Source organism: Propithecus coquereli, unplaced genomic scaffold (assembly GCF_000956105.1).
Source record: "Propithecus coquereli isolate 6110/MARCELLA unplaced genomic scaffold, Pcoq_1.0 Scaffold119, whole genome shotgun sequence".
Classification (NCBI taxonomy): Eukaryota; Metazoa; Chordata; class Mammalia; order Primates; family Indriidae; genus Propithecus; species Propithecus coquereli.
In genome coordinates this window covers 4,933,365-4,947,541 of record NW_012135969.1, presented here as the reverse complement: position 1 = coordinate 4,947,541, position 14,177 = coordinate 4,933,365, and the positions used below count along the sequence as shown (strand labels likewise).

Below are 14,177 nucleotides of genomic sequence, written 5' to 3'. Positions count from 1 at the left end.
TCCGTTTGGTTTCTCAACCAAACTATGCTGTACCGGTGACTGACAGGGACGTACAGCCAATAGAAAGCCCAAGTGACCGGGAAGAGTCGGCCTATTAGCCCATGGAGAGGAAGCAGCGAGGGCGGTTGCGCAGTGACGGCGAGAACCGGTTTACGGGAATTGCACCGGAGATCGGGGGTCCTAGTACACCGCAAACATGGTGAGATGGGGAGCAAGGAAAAGGGGCACGGGGTAGGGATTTAGAAACGGAGAGGGGGTCAGGGGAAGTTTGGGAGCAGAGCGGGCCTAGGGATCGATGGAAGGAAGCGGCTTTGGTTCGAACGGGAGTGCACCGCGGTGAGGACCAAGCGGCGACTGCGGCTCCTCGCTGCCACACACAGTGCTCATCTCAGAGCTGGAGTTTCGGGCGTCCAGGCACTTCCAGAATGGAGAACGAACGGGGCGTACAGGAGTCTCCGGGTCTGGGGCTGGGTCGGGAGCCAGGGCAGCGTTTGACTTCTCGAGCTGAGCCCCTCCGCTTTGTCTGCCCCAGTCTATTATGTCCTATAACGGAGGGGCCGTCATGGCCATGAAGGGGAAAAACTGTGTGGCCATCGCTGCAGACAGGCGCTTCGGGATCCAGGCCCAGATGGTGACCACGGACTTTCAGAAGATCTTTCCCATGGGTGACCGTTTGTACATCGGTCTGGCCGGACTCGCCACTGATGTCCAGACAGTGTAAGTGTCAGGGGTCCCCGCCCACACCCAGGCCCCTTATTGGACCATCCTTGCCCGGCTTCTTGAGCGGCTTGGATGTTAGTCATCTACGAAACACCACCTGTGAGTTCGAAACTTTGCGGAACACCATAGCGATAAAGAGATGTATCCCAATCAACTTTTACCAGCATTTACTGTGTGGAAAGCATTTTATGTTCGTGGACTCATTTAATCCTCGTCTAGATACCACCATGTTGCTGTCTCCTTTTGCAGATGAGGAAACTGAGGGTCTCATTTCTTGCCCAAGATGCAAGTTGATGCGTGTCAGCCAGGATCCCAACGCAGGTCTCTCTAAGGCCAGAATGGGTGCCCAGTCCCTAAAGAACTTCCGGGTCTAGTTAGGAGACAAGACAGACATACAGAAAGATAACTAACCCATGATGAGTTAGTACATGTTAACTGCCAGATGAGTCATCTAATTGCCAGTGGATTTGAGAGAAGGGAGAGTCTGGGGGATGAGGTAGGTCTCTGTTCTGATGGTCCTGGTGTGAGGGTTATGGTCCTAATGGAGTAGTAGTGGTGGAAAGGAAGAGATTTCTGAGAGTTGTTGCTGACCAGTGGCTACTTGGGTATTGTGGGGCCAAAGAAAGAGCCATTGAACCGAAGTCAAGACCTGTGTCTTTTTTATCTGGTACTAGTATCTAGACTGGTACCTGACATGTAGGCAATCCAGAAAAGCTGCAAAAATGATTCCTGTTTTGAGCATGTTGACTGAAATATAGGAGTTAGGAGGACTAGTTTGGGAGGAAAGTTGACGACTTTGATTTTGACGCCAATTTTGAGGAGACAAGGCAAGCCAAATAGAAACATCTTGCAAGTAGTTGGGGTTTTGAAATTACCTCTCAGGGTTGGAGAGGCATTAGTGATGTGTTAAATCTGTGGGAGCAGATTCTGGAGAGACAAAGTATGTAGAGAGAGAAAATCAGCTGCAGTTTGAGAGCAGAGCCTTATATTTAGTAGTCAGGGAAGAAGAGAAGCCAGAGGAGAGAGGAAAATAATCAGGATAGGATTTCTTTTTCTTTCTTTCTTTTTTTTTCTTTTTTAGAGGGGTCTTACTCTGTTGCCCAGGCTGGAGTGCAGTGGTATGATTACAGCTCACTGCAGCTTCCAACTCCTGGGCTCAAGGGATCCTCCTGCTTCAGCCTCCGAGTAGCTGGGACTACAGGGTGAGCCACTGAGCCCAGCCCAGGATAAGATTTCAAGAGGGAATGTGTGGTCGCAGGTGGCAGGTGCTGCAGGAAGTTGGTGGCCTAAGGAGCAGCAGCTCTTGGACTTATTTCCTAGAAGGTCAAAAGACTAGTTCACTAATGTGGGTGGAAGCTTGTCATAAAATGTTCTCTCTCATTTTTCTAAAAGCCTCCCTCAGTCTCAAGAACAAGAAGAATGCCTTCCTGAGATCTAGCCTAGCCTGCCCTTTTTTCCTGTCCTGATAGAGTCAGAATGACAGCTTAGGGTTCCTGTCACTGTGAAGGCTCCCATCAGCCTTCTCCAGTCACTGCCATTCCCCTTCCACCATTTCTTTTTTTTTTTTATGGGAGGCTCTTCTCACTGAGTTGTAGGCAGTAACTATTAATTTCACTAGGCCTCAGTTTCCTTACCTGTAAGATGTAACTAAAGTTGTTCCTAAGGCTCTTTGCTCTGGGGTCCTGCAACTCATTGCTTTGCCATCGGCAGGTATGGTATTGGTCTGCTCTATGCGGGGGCTTTTCTGAGGCTCTGAAATGGCCCTGAGAAGTATGGCCTTTTTTCTTAGTCACCTTCCAGACCATTAGCATAGTAGCTGCTGCTTGTTAACACATATAAGACTTTGCAATTTTCCCTTGGCAGGGACTGAGACTGTATGTCGTCTGTGTTCCTCCTGACCTCCACAGGGTGAACACTAGGGGACATTCAGCAACAATTTACTAACTTGCTTTTCTCTGACCACAGTGCCCAGCGCCTGAAGTTCCGACTCAACCTGTATGAGTTGAAGGAAGGTCGGCAGATCAAACCTCATACCCTGATGAGTATGGTGGCCAACCTCTTGTATGAGAAACGGTGAGTGGAAGTAAAGCCTAGGACTGAGGGAATACAGAAATCTTTGAATGTAGTATGGAGGGGGTACCAAGGAAGGGGATTCTTTTTCCTTACTGTTTTTATTGAGGATGTTGGCCATTAGTTATTGAGTATTTTATACAGATGTTCCCTCACTTTATAACCCACTGTAAGTTGAAAATGGGCATTTTATAGACATGATGGGATGCAAAAACAATATCTAAAAAACGCTTACAACACAGGACACTGTAGAGCAGCAGTTGTTTACCCTTGTGATCACATAGCTAGCTGACTGGAAGCTGTGGATCTCTGCCACTGCCCAGTATCATGAGAAAGTATTATATTATACCACACAGTGCTAGCCCAGGAAAAGATCAAAATTCAAAGTACAGTTTCTCCTGAATGTTTATCACTTTCACACCATTGTAAAGTTGAAAAATTGTGAGTTGAATCATCGTAAGTCAGGGACCGTCTGTATATAAAGATCCCTAAGATTGGTTTTTCTCAAAGACCATTGTTTAGAACAAGTTTCTGATGAGCTGCCATTTCCTTTTGGCAAACAATGAGAGTTACCCAGCCCCCTGAGTATCCCTCTTTGCCTTGCCTGCTAGGAGGCACAGAACAAAACTTTGTGTTCAGAGAGTCTTGTATTCCATTTTAATGGTTTAGTTTTATTTTTCTGTGTTTTTCCTATAAACTGCCTCAATTTTTTTTCTAAAGAAGTAGAAGTATAGGCCTGGCGCGGTGGCTCACTCCTGTAATTCTAGCACTCTGGGAGGCCGAGGCAGGTGGATTGCTCCAGGGTCAGGAGTTCAAGACCAGCCTGAGCAAGAGCGAGACCCCCCATCTCTACTAAAAAATAGAAAGAAATGATCTGGACAACTAAAAATATATATATATATATATATATATATAAATTAGCCGGGCATGGTCGTGCATGCCTGTAGTCCCAGCTATTTGGGAGGCTGAGGCAGAAGGGTCGCTTGAGCCCAGGAGTTTGAGGTTGCTGTGAGCTAGGCTGACGCCACGGCACTCTAGCCGGGGCAACAGAGCAAGACTCTGTCTCAAAAAAAAAAAGAAGAAGAAGTAGAGGTATAAATGTGCAAATAGAGGATCAAATAGTGGTAGGACTTTGGATCAGGAGAAGGAAGATTAGAAGAAAACAGAACTCCCAAAGAAAGGAAGAGGTAGTGAGGGTCAGGGGTGAGAAGGCTATGATGGTATCAGAGGAAAGATGAAAAAGTCTTAGAGCATTGCCAGATGCCAGGAGAGGGGAAAAGGGTTAAACAGAGCTGGCCACAGGGAAAGGTGATTTTTCCAAACAGGTTGTTCATTTCCCACCCTGGGTCTGGGCCAAGGCCTCGTCTGAATAGGTCTGAACATGAAAGTGAGCGTTCTTGAGTTCTGGTTTCTCTCTCTGGTGCTGGCGCCCACAGGTTTGGCCCCTACTACACTGAGCCAGTCATTGCTGGGTTGGACCCGAAGACCTTTAAGCCCTTCATTTGCTCTCTAGACCTCATCGGCTGCCCCATGGTGACTGATGACTTTGTGGTCAGTGGCACCTGCGCTGAACAAATGTACGGGATGTGCGAGTCCCTCTGGGAGCCCAACATGGTGAGTTGGTGGCATGGAGCAGGGCTGGGCTCTGAGGTACCCACCCTCAGCCATCAGGGAAAAAAATGTGTTTATGTGACAAGTAATGTGGGAGAATGCTGTAGGTGGGAGAGAAAGTCACAGCTGCTGCCGCTTCTTGGGAGGATCTCCAAAAACTCCACCTGCCAGGGCAGGCTGGTGTCAGAGGAGAGCACCGTCTGTTAGGAGACCCCAGTCAGATATTTGCTACAACAATAAATAAATTATTCCTTACATTGAGTTTATAGGGTTCTCATACCCACTCATTGAACAAAGCTTTAACGAGGTATAGGGTTAGAGGCAGCTGAACAGAATGGGGCTGGGGCCAGATTGTCTGGGTTGGAAACTGGATCCACCCACCACTTAGTTAATGTTCTTGGGTAAGTCACTTTACCTCTCTCTGCCTCCATGATGTCTGCTGTAAAATGGGGATAATACAATCTACCTGAGAAGTGGTATTGAGGAAAACATGCAAAGAGATCTGCAAGTGAGCGTTGGCTGTTATTATTCAGTGCCAGCTCCGCCAGGCTTTGGGGAAACCAGAAACTCTCTGCCTTCAGGGGCTTGCTGCAGTCTAATGAAACAAGATAGATGCCCAAATACCTGTAAAATGCATTTTGTTGGGAAGAGGAGAGAGAAGGCCTGGTGGGAGGAGGAACAGCCTGTGCAAAGGTAGAGGAGGGGCCAGAAGTGTTCATTGACTGGAGAGAGCCGGGAGTGGCTGGAGTGTGGGTAGGTCGTGGGGTGAGATGATGCTGGAGATCAAGGTCGGGGTGAGACTTTGGAGGGCCTGGAATACCATGCCGAGGAGTTTGAACTCTCCCTGGCAGTAAGGTACCTGAGGAATCGCAGGCCTGCAGGTGGGTGTAATAGGCTATTAATGCCTGTAGGAGGCGCTGAGGTCCTGAGCAAAGATAGTGGCAGTGGGGAGAGGGAAAGGCAGCCAGAATTCAAGAGAACTTGGTCACTTAAAACAGAAGTGAAAGAGGAGGAGATACAGGGGATGGCTGAGTTTTCTAGGCTAACCAAGACAGAGAATGTAGAAGGAGCAGGTTTGGGGGGAAGTGGGTTTGTGGTTGCACAGGTTGAGTTTTCAGATACCTGTTAGACATCCGGGAGGAAAGCCCATTAGGCAGCTGATAAAGCACAGTGGAGTCAACTAGGGATTCCTCTCCCTGTTTTACAGAAGAGAAAGTGAGGCTCAGTGGAGGGACATATTATTTGCCCAAGGTCACACCACTGTTAGTGGAAGAAATTCAGGGCTCGAAGTCCCTTTCACTTTCCTTTACACATCCTGCTCCCTTCCCAGGAAGGAGCTGAGGGGGCGTCCCACATCTAGGGAACCATCCCTTAATTCAGTTATGGCAGGGGCCAGAGCTGGGAACCTTGAGCCTAGAAAAGAGTTAAGGGATACAACTATTATGTACCCATAATAATTACAAATTTAAAAAAGCATTAAGGGACCAGACCAAGTTAGGGCCTGAGGCTGTGGGTTTGAAAGGATTCTTCTGTTGACAGGATCCAGAACACCTGTTTGAAACCATCTCCCAAGCCATGCTGAATGCTGTGGACCGGGATGCAGTGTCAGGCATGGGAGTCATTGTCCACATTATGTGAGTATGAGTTGAGAAAAGTCTGGAAGCTTTGCAGACCCCTGCCTCTCTCCCTCCCCAACAAACACACACCCCATCTTCCTAGCCCCCTGGTCAGGTATGAGGTAAGAAAGGTGCTTTCGGCAGGCGCAGTTTAGCAGAAGGTCATGCCTCTGTGAGGTGAGGCTCCATGACGCTCAGTCTTCTCCCCTTGCTCCCAATAGACATTTCTTTTCTTCTTTAACGGCGTCCCCAAAGTCTTAGGGATCTGTGTGGAGGCAGCTCCCCACCCTCTCCCCCAACTCCCACCAGTCTGGAGCCTAGAACTGTGTGATATACTGAGCTTTGGGGACCATTTTCCATCCCTAGCCAGCTCCCTAAATGACATCCCCCTTTTTCCCCTTAAATGTTTGGGGCTGTCACTAGGAACCTAATTGGATAGGGTAGAAAGTGTCCTCTCAGCTGCTTTCCTACATTCCAGAGTAAGCATTTGGACCCTTTTATGGGCTAGCCTGCTTAATTACCAGGAAAAACAAAGAATTTACCACCCAATGTTCTTTTGTGTTCATTAGGGTGAAGCCCACCGCACACCTTCACCTTGTTCTTGTTACGTGTTCTCTAGGCCTGGGGGAGCTCGTTCCCTTTTTTGGGCTTCATAGTCCAGCCCATTTCTGGGAAAGCCTGTGCTGGGTGGTTTCACCTGTGCAAAGTCTCTGTTCTCATCCCCCCTTCCTCCCGGCAGACAGAGGAGACAAGCTAACATTCCTGTAACTGCAGAACAGTTACGCCTCGAGTTAGCAGGGCCAACTGTCTGGTGTGTTCCCCTGCCAGGGCTCAAGGGCTTGGTGCTGAGGGCTGGAGAGGGAGGTGCAGTCACGGTCTAAATGGGTGCAGATGTTTTCTTATGATTTTCTCCCTCTGCAGTGAGAAGGACAAAATCACCACCAGGACACTGAAGGCCCGAATGGACTAACCCTGTTCCCGGAGCCCCCCCTTTTTTTTTTTTTTTTTTGAAATAAAATAGCCTTTCTTTCATTCCTGCTTGTCTTTGATGCTTTCCCACAGATCTCTGTCCCAGCTGGGCAGTTACAAATAGCTACTTGGGGTATAGCTCAGCCCTTGGGTTTTCTTTTTGACTTGCACTCTGCTGCACTGGGACACCAGTGGGAATAATCTGCAAGTCGCTTGTGGAGTGCCTGCTATACGCTAGCCCCTGCACAAAGTGCTTTACACATTCTACCATTTAATCATCATAATGACTTAAAGTAATTAAGATTGTCCCTATTTAGAGATGAAGGGGCGTTAAATAACTTATCAAGTCTACCTTAGGAAGGGGTAAAGCAAGGCTATAAACCCATTTCCATTGATGCCAAAGACGAGAACCCTTTTTACTCAACTTGGCCTGTACATAGTCACTTGTGGAGCTTCTAAAACACTGATACCTTGAAACCGTCCCTCAAGACTCTGACCTTCTTTCTAGGGGCCTACGCACCTGTCTTTTCTAAAGCTCCCCAAATGACTGCAGCTTGCAACCCGCAGTAGACAGGCGCAATAGATAAGAAACAAGTGGAACATCTGTGTAGCAGAGTGGTTCCCAAATGTTAGCCTCCGTCAGGATCGCTGGGAGGGCTCGTTAAAACTTCCTGATTCAGGGGGATCTGGAGTGGGCTCGGAGAATTTACCTTTCTGACTCCCAGATGCTACTGATACTGCTGGTCCGGGACCACACTTTGAGAACCTGTAGATTTTAAGCTAAAAGTGTTCAGGTGGAGATGACGTACACAGAGGCGACAAGTTCGAAGTCAGCTGCATAGCTAATCAGGGAGAGCTGGGACTCGGAGTCAGGTGTGTGGCTCCTAGCCAGGGTTGGTTCCACATAGCTGGAGGAGCGAGAGGGTGGTTTGTCCATCCCTCCCTGTGCATGGTAGTAACAGCTAACTGGCAACAGGCAGACCCCCGTGCTGTGCTCTTAACCATTGCTTATTTGCATCTGAAAGTCGGACTTCAACCACATTCTTTCTCTAAACTCAAGTCATATGTTGATTTAGCCCAAGCTGCCGCTAAAACTGGGACCAAACCTTTTAATTCTTGTGGTGGGGAGAAGGTGGGGCAGAAGCTCATTTCCAAAGGACTCACATAACAGATATACACAAAGCCTTTTGAGTTTTATTTTTTTCCTCAGGTTGGAGATTCATCTTAACATGCATGCATTTTAAAACAGTAACAGGGTCTCAAACTGTTTAGAGCAGACATTAGACAAGCACAGGGGATTGAAAATTCCTATTTAAAAAATGGAAATTGCAATGGGAAATCGAGAAGTCACACACATACGGTGGGGTGGTAGTTTATTCTGCTTTTCCAAAAGTTGAATCTAAACTTCATTCACCTTTTCTTACTACAGTGGTCTGACCTGACGCTGGGGTGTGCTGAGCAGCACTGGGCCTCCCCCTGAAGGTTGTTGGCTCCTACTTCCCTACAGGATGGCTCTGAGCAAGGACAAGAGGCTCCTGTAGACGTTTCCTCCCTATCCTCTGTCCTGGGATCTCAGCACAACCTGTTGAGGGACAGCCGAAGCTCCTTGTTTCCTTGGGGGCACTCTTTATAAATGGTACATCTCAAAGGAGGGCTAGGGCCATGTCACTGCCCCCTGCAGATGGCTGGTAGACTTGGGGGCAGTTGTCCAAATGTGTTTTCCCATTGAGGGAACCCTCTGCCGCATTACCACCAGAAAGAGGTGAGGTCTCTAGACTTGGGGGAGCCACGGGTTTAAGGCCAGAGCTCTGAAGGTTGTTTAAACACACTGTCCCTTCTGACTCCCAACACTTGAGTAGCTCAAATGCTGGAGACTGCTGAGGTGTTTTCTCTCTCCCACCTTGAACTGGTAAAAAGACAGCTAGGGGGTGGGACTGGCTACTGAGAAGTCCTGGGTCTTTGGTCCACCTCTCAGGGCAGCCCCTGGCAGACCATGAAGAGGGGAAAGTCACCAGGGCAGGAGTCTAGTCTCACACCCTGAGCACTACCAGACCTGTTTGAGGCCTAAAGCACAAGCGAGAGAAAAAAGTGAAGTAGGAAGAGAGGAGGACGAGCTGCCTGTGGTGGGAACTTAGAGAGTGCCACTAATAACAGGCACAGGGGCAACTCACGGCGCCTGCCACAGACCGGTGACCCCTGAGCTAGACAAGGAAAGGTGGAGCAGTGTTTCAGCCTGCGCTCCTAGAACCGCTGGCTTCCCGGCATGCCCTGTAACCCCCAAGCTGCAGGGTGCAGGGAAGGAGCTTGTGCTGGGGACACAGACCCAGTGGTTCACGAACAGGAACAGGGCCAGAGGCCATCTAGTGGTCTTTCAGTGGAGTTTTCAGGACACTCCTCACTTTTTGCTGGGAGACTCTAGTTTCTTGGCTGTGGACCTTTGGAAGCAGAGGGGACGGGACTGGAGGTGAGACTGGATGCCACCCCGTACGTGGTGGAGTGAGAGAACGGAGAGGAATCCTTTCCTGATCCCCATCCTGGCCTCACCCAATCAGCCACGTCCTCCTCCTTATGCTATGTTCTTCTTAGGAGACCCAACATTGTTCTGGGATGCCGTAAGAATGGCTAGCTTTTCTTCATGGCCCCAAGGAGTGAGGCTGAGGGTGGTCACTTCCCCTCAGATGCCTCCTACTGCCCAGAAGCGAATGGTGGGGCTCAGGGAGAAAGGTGTCGGGCAGATTCTCTCTCGGGGGATCAGTTCGCGTTCTCTACATTCAGACTGCAGACCAAATAGAGCATCTTTATCATTACAAAACGAAGAGGAAGAAAACTTGTATAAACCAAGATAAACAGCTTTTAAACATCTGAATGCCAAAGGAATTAGAGGGCCAAACCCAAGGTTTTGAAGATAGTACAGAGAATGACCTTTAAAAAAAAATCTAAAATCCACCAAACCACAGCTCAAAATGTTTCGACCCAATCAACAATACTGTCAGAAAAACAAAAAGAGCATTTGAAACAGAATGCTACCTCTCAAAAATGTAAACAATATACAAAAAAAAAAAAAAAACCCACACGTACACACACACGCACACGCACACACTCAATGTTAAACAAGTTAGATACCTGGTAGTCTTTAACTGGTAAGATTGTGTTACACGTTTCATACACATTATGGCAACGTGATCAGCAGACCAAATGCAGAGAAGCCGGTGGGAGCCCGAGGCTGTGGAGGCTGCTGGAAGATAGCCTTCCGAGCTTTGGAGATGCTGGGCCTGACGAGGAGCAGATCCAAATTTTCATTCTTGATTATGACGTGGGGAAATCAAGTCCAGACATTATTCTTACATAATCCCTTTCCTAAGTCAAATTTGTTTTCTCCATGAGCCACTCGGTTCCAAGTTTCCCAAGTCACTTAGTGGTCTTGCTGCAGTTATTCAGAGCTACCTATGGCCCCTTCGCGGGGCCAGGGCAGTGGTTTGACCCCCATCTGCTGCTACCAGAAGGGTTCCCACCCAATCCAGCAGCCCCAGTGAAGTCCGAGAATGCCATCTCCATTCCTTCCTGACCTACATGCTGTGGGTAGGGCACAGAGACAGTGCTGGTTCCTGCTCCAGAAAGCTGAGCTTGGCCGAGTTTGGAGAAAGCCACAGAAAACCAATCTATTCATTCAAAATGGTTCCAAAAACCATCTTCACGTCTTTGTGGTTATCTACAAATCTTACCATATCTCATCCCAAATCCCCAGCTCCTGGTGAGGGGGTGAGAAGATGCAGGAATGTACCTCCCCCAGTGCAGAGCAACAGGGCCACTTTCTCTCCTAGCCGGACCAGAATCTCTGACGGCATCAGAACGACACGTGGCTCATTTCTGAGGGCCTGGGTAGCAGGCTCTGAAGGTGGGTGGAAAACATGAAGGAAGCTGCCAGATGCCACTCCTTCCAAGGATACCTGTGGGCTGCAGATCTGCCAAAAGTCTAGATGGGGGCAACAAGGAAAAACAGCCCCAAGGCTGGGGCCAGATCAAACCCCACATCAAGCCTCCAAATTGGATTTCCTAGGTCACATCCTCAAGTGACTCAGAAGCAACCTCAGGTTTAGATGCCACACTCCAAGGCAGGGGGCACAGGTGACAAACCACAGGCACAGGGAGCCAGATTACCTACATGGTACTCCTGGGGCTTGAAGAGGTATCTCTGCAAAGAGCACTCCAGGTGCTTGGAGATCGGCCCCCAGCTAAAAGCTCAGCCCGAAGTGAGGGTGCCTGGGAGGAGGTCGGAAGGAAGTAAATGGAGGGCATAAGACCTCTTTTGATACTCATCAGTTTCTGGGGTTTTCCCAAAGGGAAATAACCATTTAAGCACAAGGGTCCTGATAAATCCAAAGGTACTTTCTAGTTCCTCTTGACCCAGGGGAGGCAGCTTTACAGAGAGGACTTCTGAACTCCAGGGGCCGAGAGCCTGGGGCTTGGATGATGCTCACGGGGTTCTCTGAGAACCAGCTGTCCGAGAACCCAGCAGCTCCCCAACCCCTTACCATCCCATGAGGATGACTCACTCCCCTGAGATCTCTGATTCTGATCTGAGATGCCCGGTGTTGATCTGGAGTGTTCCTTTGGGAGGACAGCACTGCAGGAACAATGTAACATTTCACGTGGATCCAAGGTGGAAAGGTGGAAGAAGTTGTGCACGATACTCCATAAAATTAAAAAGTGAATCCAGACAAGATCAAATGCAGCAGGGCTGAGGCGTCTGACCTCTCCAATCTGGCGTCAGAGCACTTTGCTCTGAGAGGACCCTTGTGCTGGGTCTACTGGGTGCCTCTCTTACTGAAGGGAACTGAGAGCTGGGCACGGATGGGGAGGGTGGATAGGGTGATGATATACATTATTATAAATAGCAAACCTGGAGCAATGAAATTTCAGAAACAAAGCCCAAATAAACCCACAAAATCATTTCTAGCCCCAAGGTATCTTAAAAGGTTATAAGGTACCAAAAAGGGAACCCCTTTTTAACATGGGTCAAATGTGGGGGGGAAAAATCAAGGGTAAGCAGAAGGTGAGATTACATCCTGTGAGCACACACAGCTGTCTCCCTCCTCCCCAGCCAGTGTCTCTTTCAGTGTCACAGGCTGCAGTGCTGAAGCCCTCCCAACCCCCCACTCTGCTCCCCACCCTCCCATCTAGCCCAAATACACCCTCTCCCTCTCCCGATCCCTGGCCCCACATCCAGCTCTGTGGCTCTGGCTGAAGGCAGAAGATAACTACGTCAGGATGTTGGACATAAACTCGTTGAAGCGTTTGGAGTACTGCTCAGGGTTCACAGTCGAGATCTCGGCCCCTGCCTGTAATACACAAGAGCCAATTCAGGTCAAGCTCCTTGGCCCTAATCAGGAAGCTGCACCTGGGAGGAACGTGGACATTCAGGAGCCTCTTATTCAGAATCAGGGCTGACTCAGGTGGCCACACTGAGCAGGACCTCAGGTAGCGGTTCCCATGTCTCACACCGTCCTGGCCCCACACCTGCTTTATAACCCCAGGCCTGCACTGAAGCAGAGGGAAGGCGGTGGGGAGGTAGTAGAGAGGCCCTGTGTGGAGAACAGGAGCTTCAAGTCCATGGGGAAGCAGGCCTGTGGGGAGCAGTGTGGGCATGTAAACAAAGCTATTACTGGCCGTTCAACAAGATGCACGACATGCCCAGTAGTCCCCAGGGACAGGAGCTGGCGGGCTCAGGGCCCCAAGGGCTGGAGAACTGAGGGAAAAACAAGTTGGGCATATTACTCAGCCTGGCAGCGAGGGGGAGGGGTGTAGAGACGGCAGGGAACACAAGGCAAGGCAGGCAGACTGCTCTTCCTGTTCTCTGCCCTGGGGAAGGAGAGGGTGGGAGAGTGTTTCCTTAGAGCAGCAGGCCTGAGACCACCCTCCCTGGGGGTCGCAGGGTGAGCACGGACACACTCCACCCAGCTGGGCCCTTGACAAAAACAGACAGAACTCACCCCATGTTTCACTGTTTTGGCAGCATGTGCAGCTTTCTTCTTAGCATCATATGGCGTGAGGATATCGATGATGGCCATGAAGTAGACCTCCTTCTTGGGGGCACCTGGGCGGGGGGGAAGCAGGGAAGGAGCAAAAAGTAGCAGGGAGAAGAGCAGAATGCAGCTGGGTTGCACCCATAACCCTTCAGATGTGAGGTTCAGATCCAGCCCCATCAGTTTGGAGCAGAGAAAAGGAATGACCAGTGGGCTCCTTCTCAGAAGGTCTCATAGTTCTTATCTTATTTGATTTTCATAGCTACCCCGTGGGCTTGACATGACAGTATATAGAAGGTTTTGTCCATCCATGAACTAGAGCAGAACCATGCCTCAGTCATCCAGGACAAGCAGAGAGGTGAAGGCAGGCCTAATGGAGAAGGAACCCCAGGCCCAAGTTACTGGTGGTGACCCTGTACGGGAGCGTGGAGGCAGGGGGAGGCCAAAGTCACCAATGAATGAGGTGGAGGTCCAGACACCCACCAGCGTATCTAAACAATGAGCCTGAACGGGGAAGTATGGGGGCCAGGGCAGGGGGCAGGACAGGCACAGGCTCATACTTACTTTCATGGCTTTTCATGGCATAGACATCAACAGAAGGGTCGAATTCCCCAGGACCAAAGAACCGAGGGAAGCTGAGGAGGTTGCCAGGGCTATCCGGAGGTGTGCCATAGGAGCAGAGCAGGCTGCCACCCACCCCGTCATTCTCACACTCCTCGTCCTCTGCCCGCTCCTCCACCTCCATCTCCTCCTGCTCTGCCCGGTCCACATCGTGGATGCCCACCAGCAGGCTGTAGTCCATGATCTTCAGCTGGGCCAAGAACTAGGAAGGTGACGTACAGAGGGATGGAAAGAAGAGGTTACATGGGAAATCCCAGTAGTATCCAGAAAGGGGGGGAAAGGCATTTCTTTAAACTGAATTCTATAAACAGTTCTGAAATACCCAATAAAGTAGGCTAGGACTAAGGATTTTATTTTACTATTAAATACAGTAGTCCCCCATTAACCATTTGCTTTCCTCAGTTTTAGCTACCCATGGTCAACTGTGGCCCAAAAATATTAAATGGAGGCCGGGCGCGGTGGCTCATGCCTGTAATCCTAGCTCTCTGGGAGGCCGAGGCGGGCAGATTGTTTGAGCTCAGGAGTTCGAAACCAGCCTGAGCAAGAG

At 49.6% G+C, this 14,177-nt stretch overlaps 2 protein-coding genes across 5 annotated transcripts in view; one reads left to right on the top strand and one right to left on the bottom strand.

The window, feature by feature from the left end:
- Positions 1 to 111: 111 nt before the first annotated feature.
- PSMB3 (proteasome (prosome, macropain) subunit, beta type, 3) lies at positions 112 to 7,049 on the top strand. The gene is made up of 6 exons (XM_012662410.1): positions 112 to 199; positions 533 to 717; positions 2,686 to 2,793; positions 4,227 to 4,404; positions 5,941 to 6,035; positions 6,939 to 7,049. Exons 1-6 carry the CDS (start codon positions 197 to 199, stop codon positions 6,985 to 6,987), a joined length of 618 nt encoding a protein of 205 aa, XP_012517864.1. The 5' UTR covers positions 112 to 196; the 3' UTR covers positions 6,988 to 7,049.
- Positions 7,050 to 8,160: 1,111 nt separating this feature from the next.
- The window catches only part of PIP4K2B (phosphatidylinositol-5-phosphate 4-kinase, type II, beta), a 28,070-nt gene continuing 22,053 nt past the window's right edge, over positions 8,161 to 14,177 (bottom strand). Inside the window, exons 8-11 of one of the 4 annotated variants that reach the window (XR_001138247.1) lie at positions 13,574 to 13,832; positions 12,977 to 13,080; positions 10,110 to 12,325; positions 8,161 to 9,762 (exon numbers count right to left, since the gene is read on the bottom strand). Coding sequence is in view for 1 of the 4 variants with exons in the window: in XM_012662840.1 (XP_012518294.1) it covers positions 12,245 to 12,325; positions 12,977 to 13,080; positions 13,574 to 13,832 (444 nt within the window). In the remaining 3 variants the exon portion in view is untranslated. Of the gene's footprint in view, positions 12,326 to 12,976; positions 13,081 to 13,573; positions 13,833 to 14,177 lie in introns of all 4 variants that reach the window. The other 3 variants (XR_001138246.1, XR_001138248.1, XM_012662840.1) reach the window with 3 other exon arrangements.

What these genes read in the sequence shown, in the direction of transcription:
- PSMB3 (XM_012662410.1), top strand. An exon ending in CCCTCTGGGAGCCCAACATG is followed by an intron (nt 4,405 to 5,940) that starts GTGAGTTGGTGG and finishes TTCTGTTGACAG; the next exon opens with GATCCAGAACACCTGTTTGA. An exon ending in GGAGTCATTGTCCACATTAT is followed by an intron (nt 6,036 to 6,938) that starts GTGAGTATGAGT and finishes CTCCCTCTGCAG; the next exon opens with TGAGAAGGACAAAATCACCA.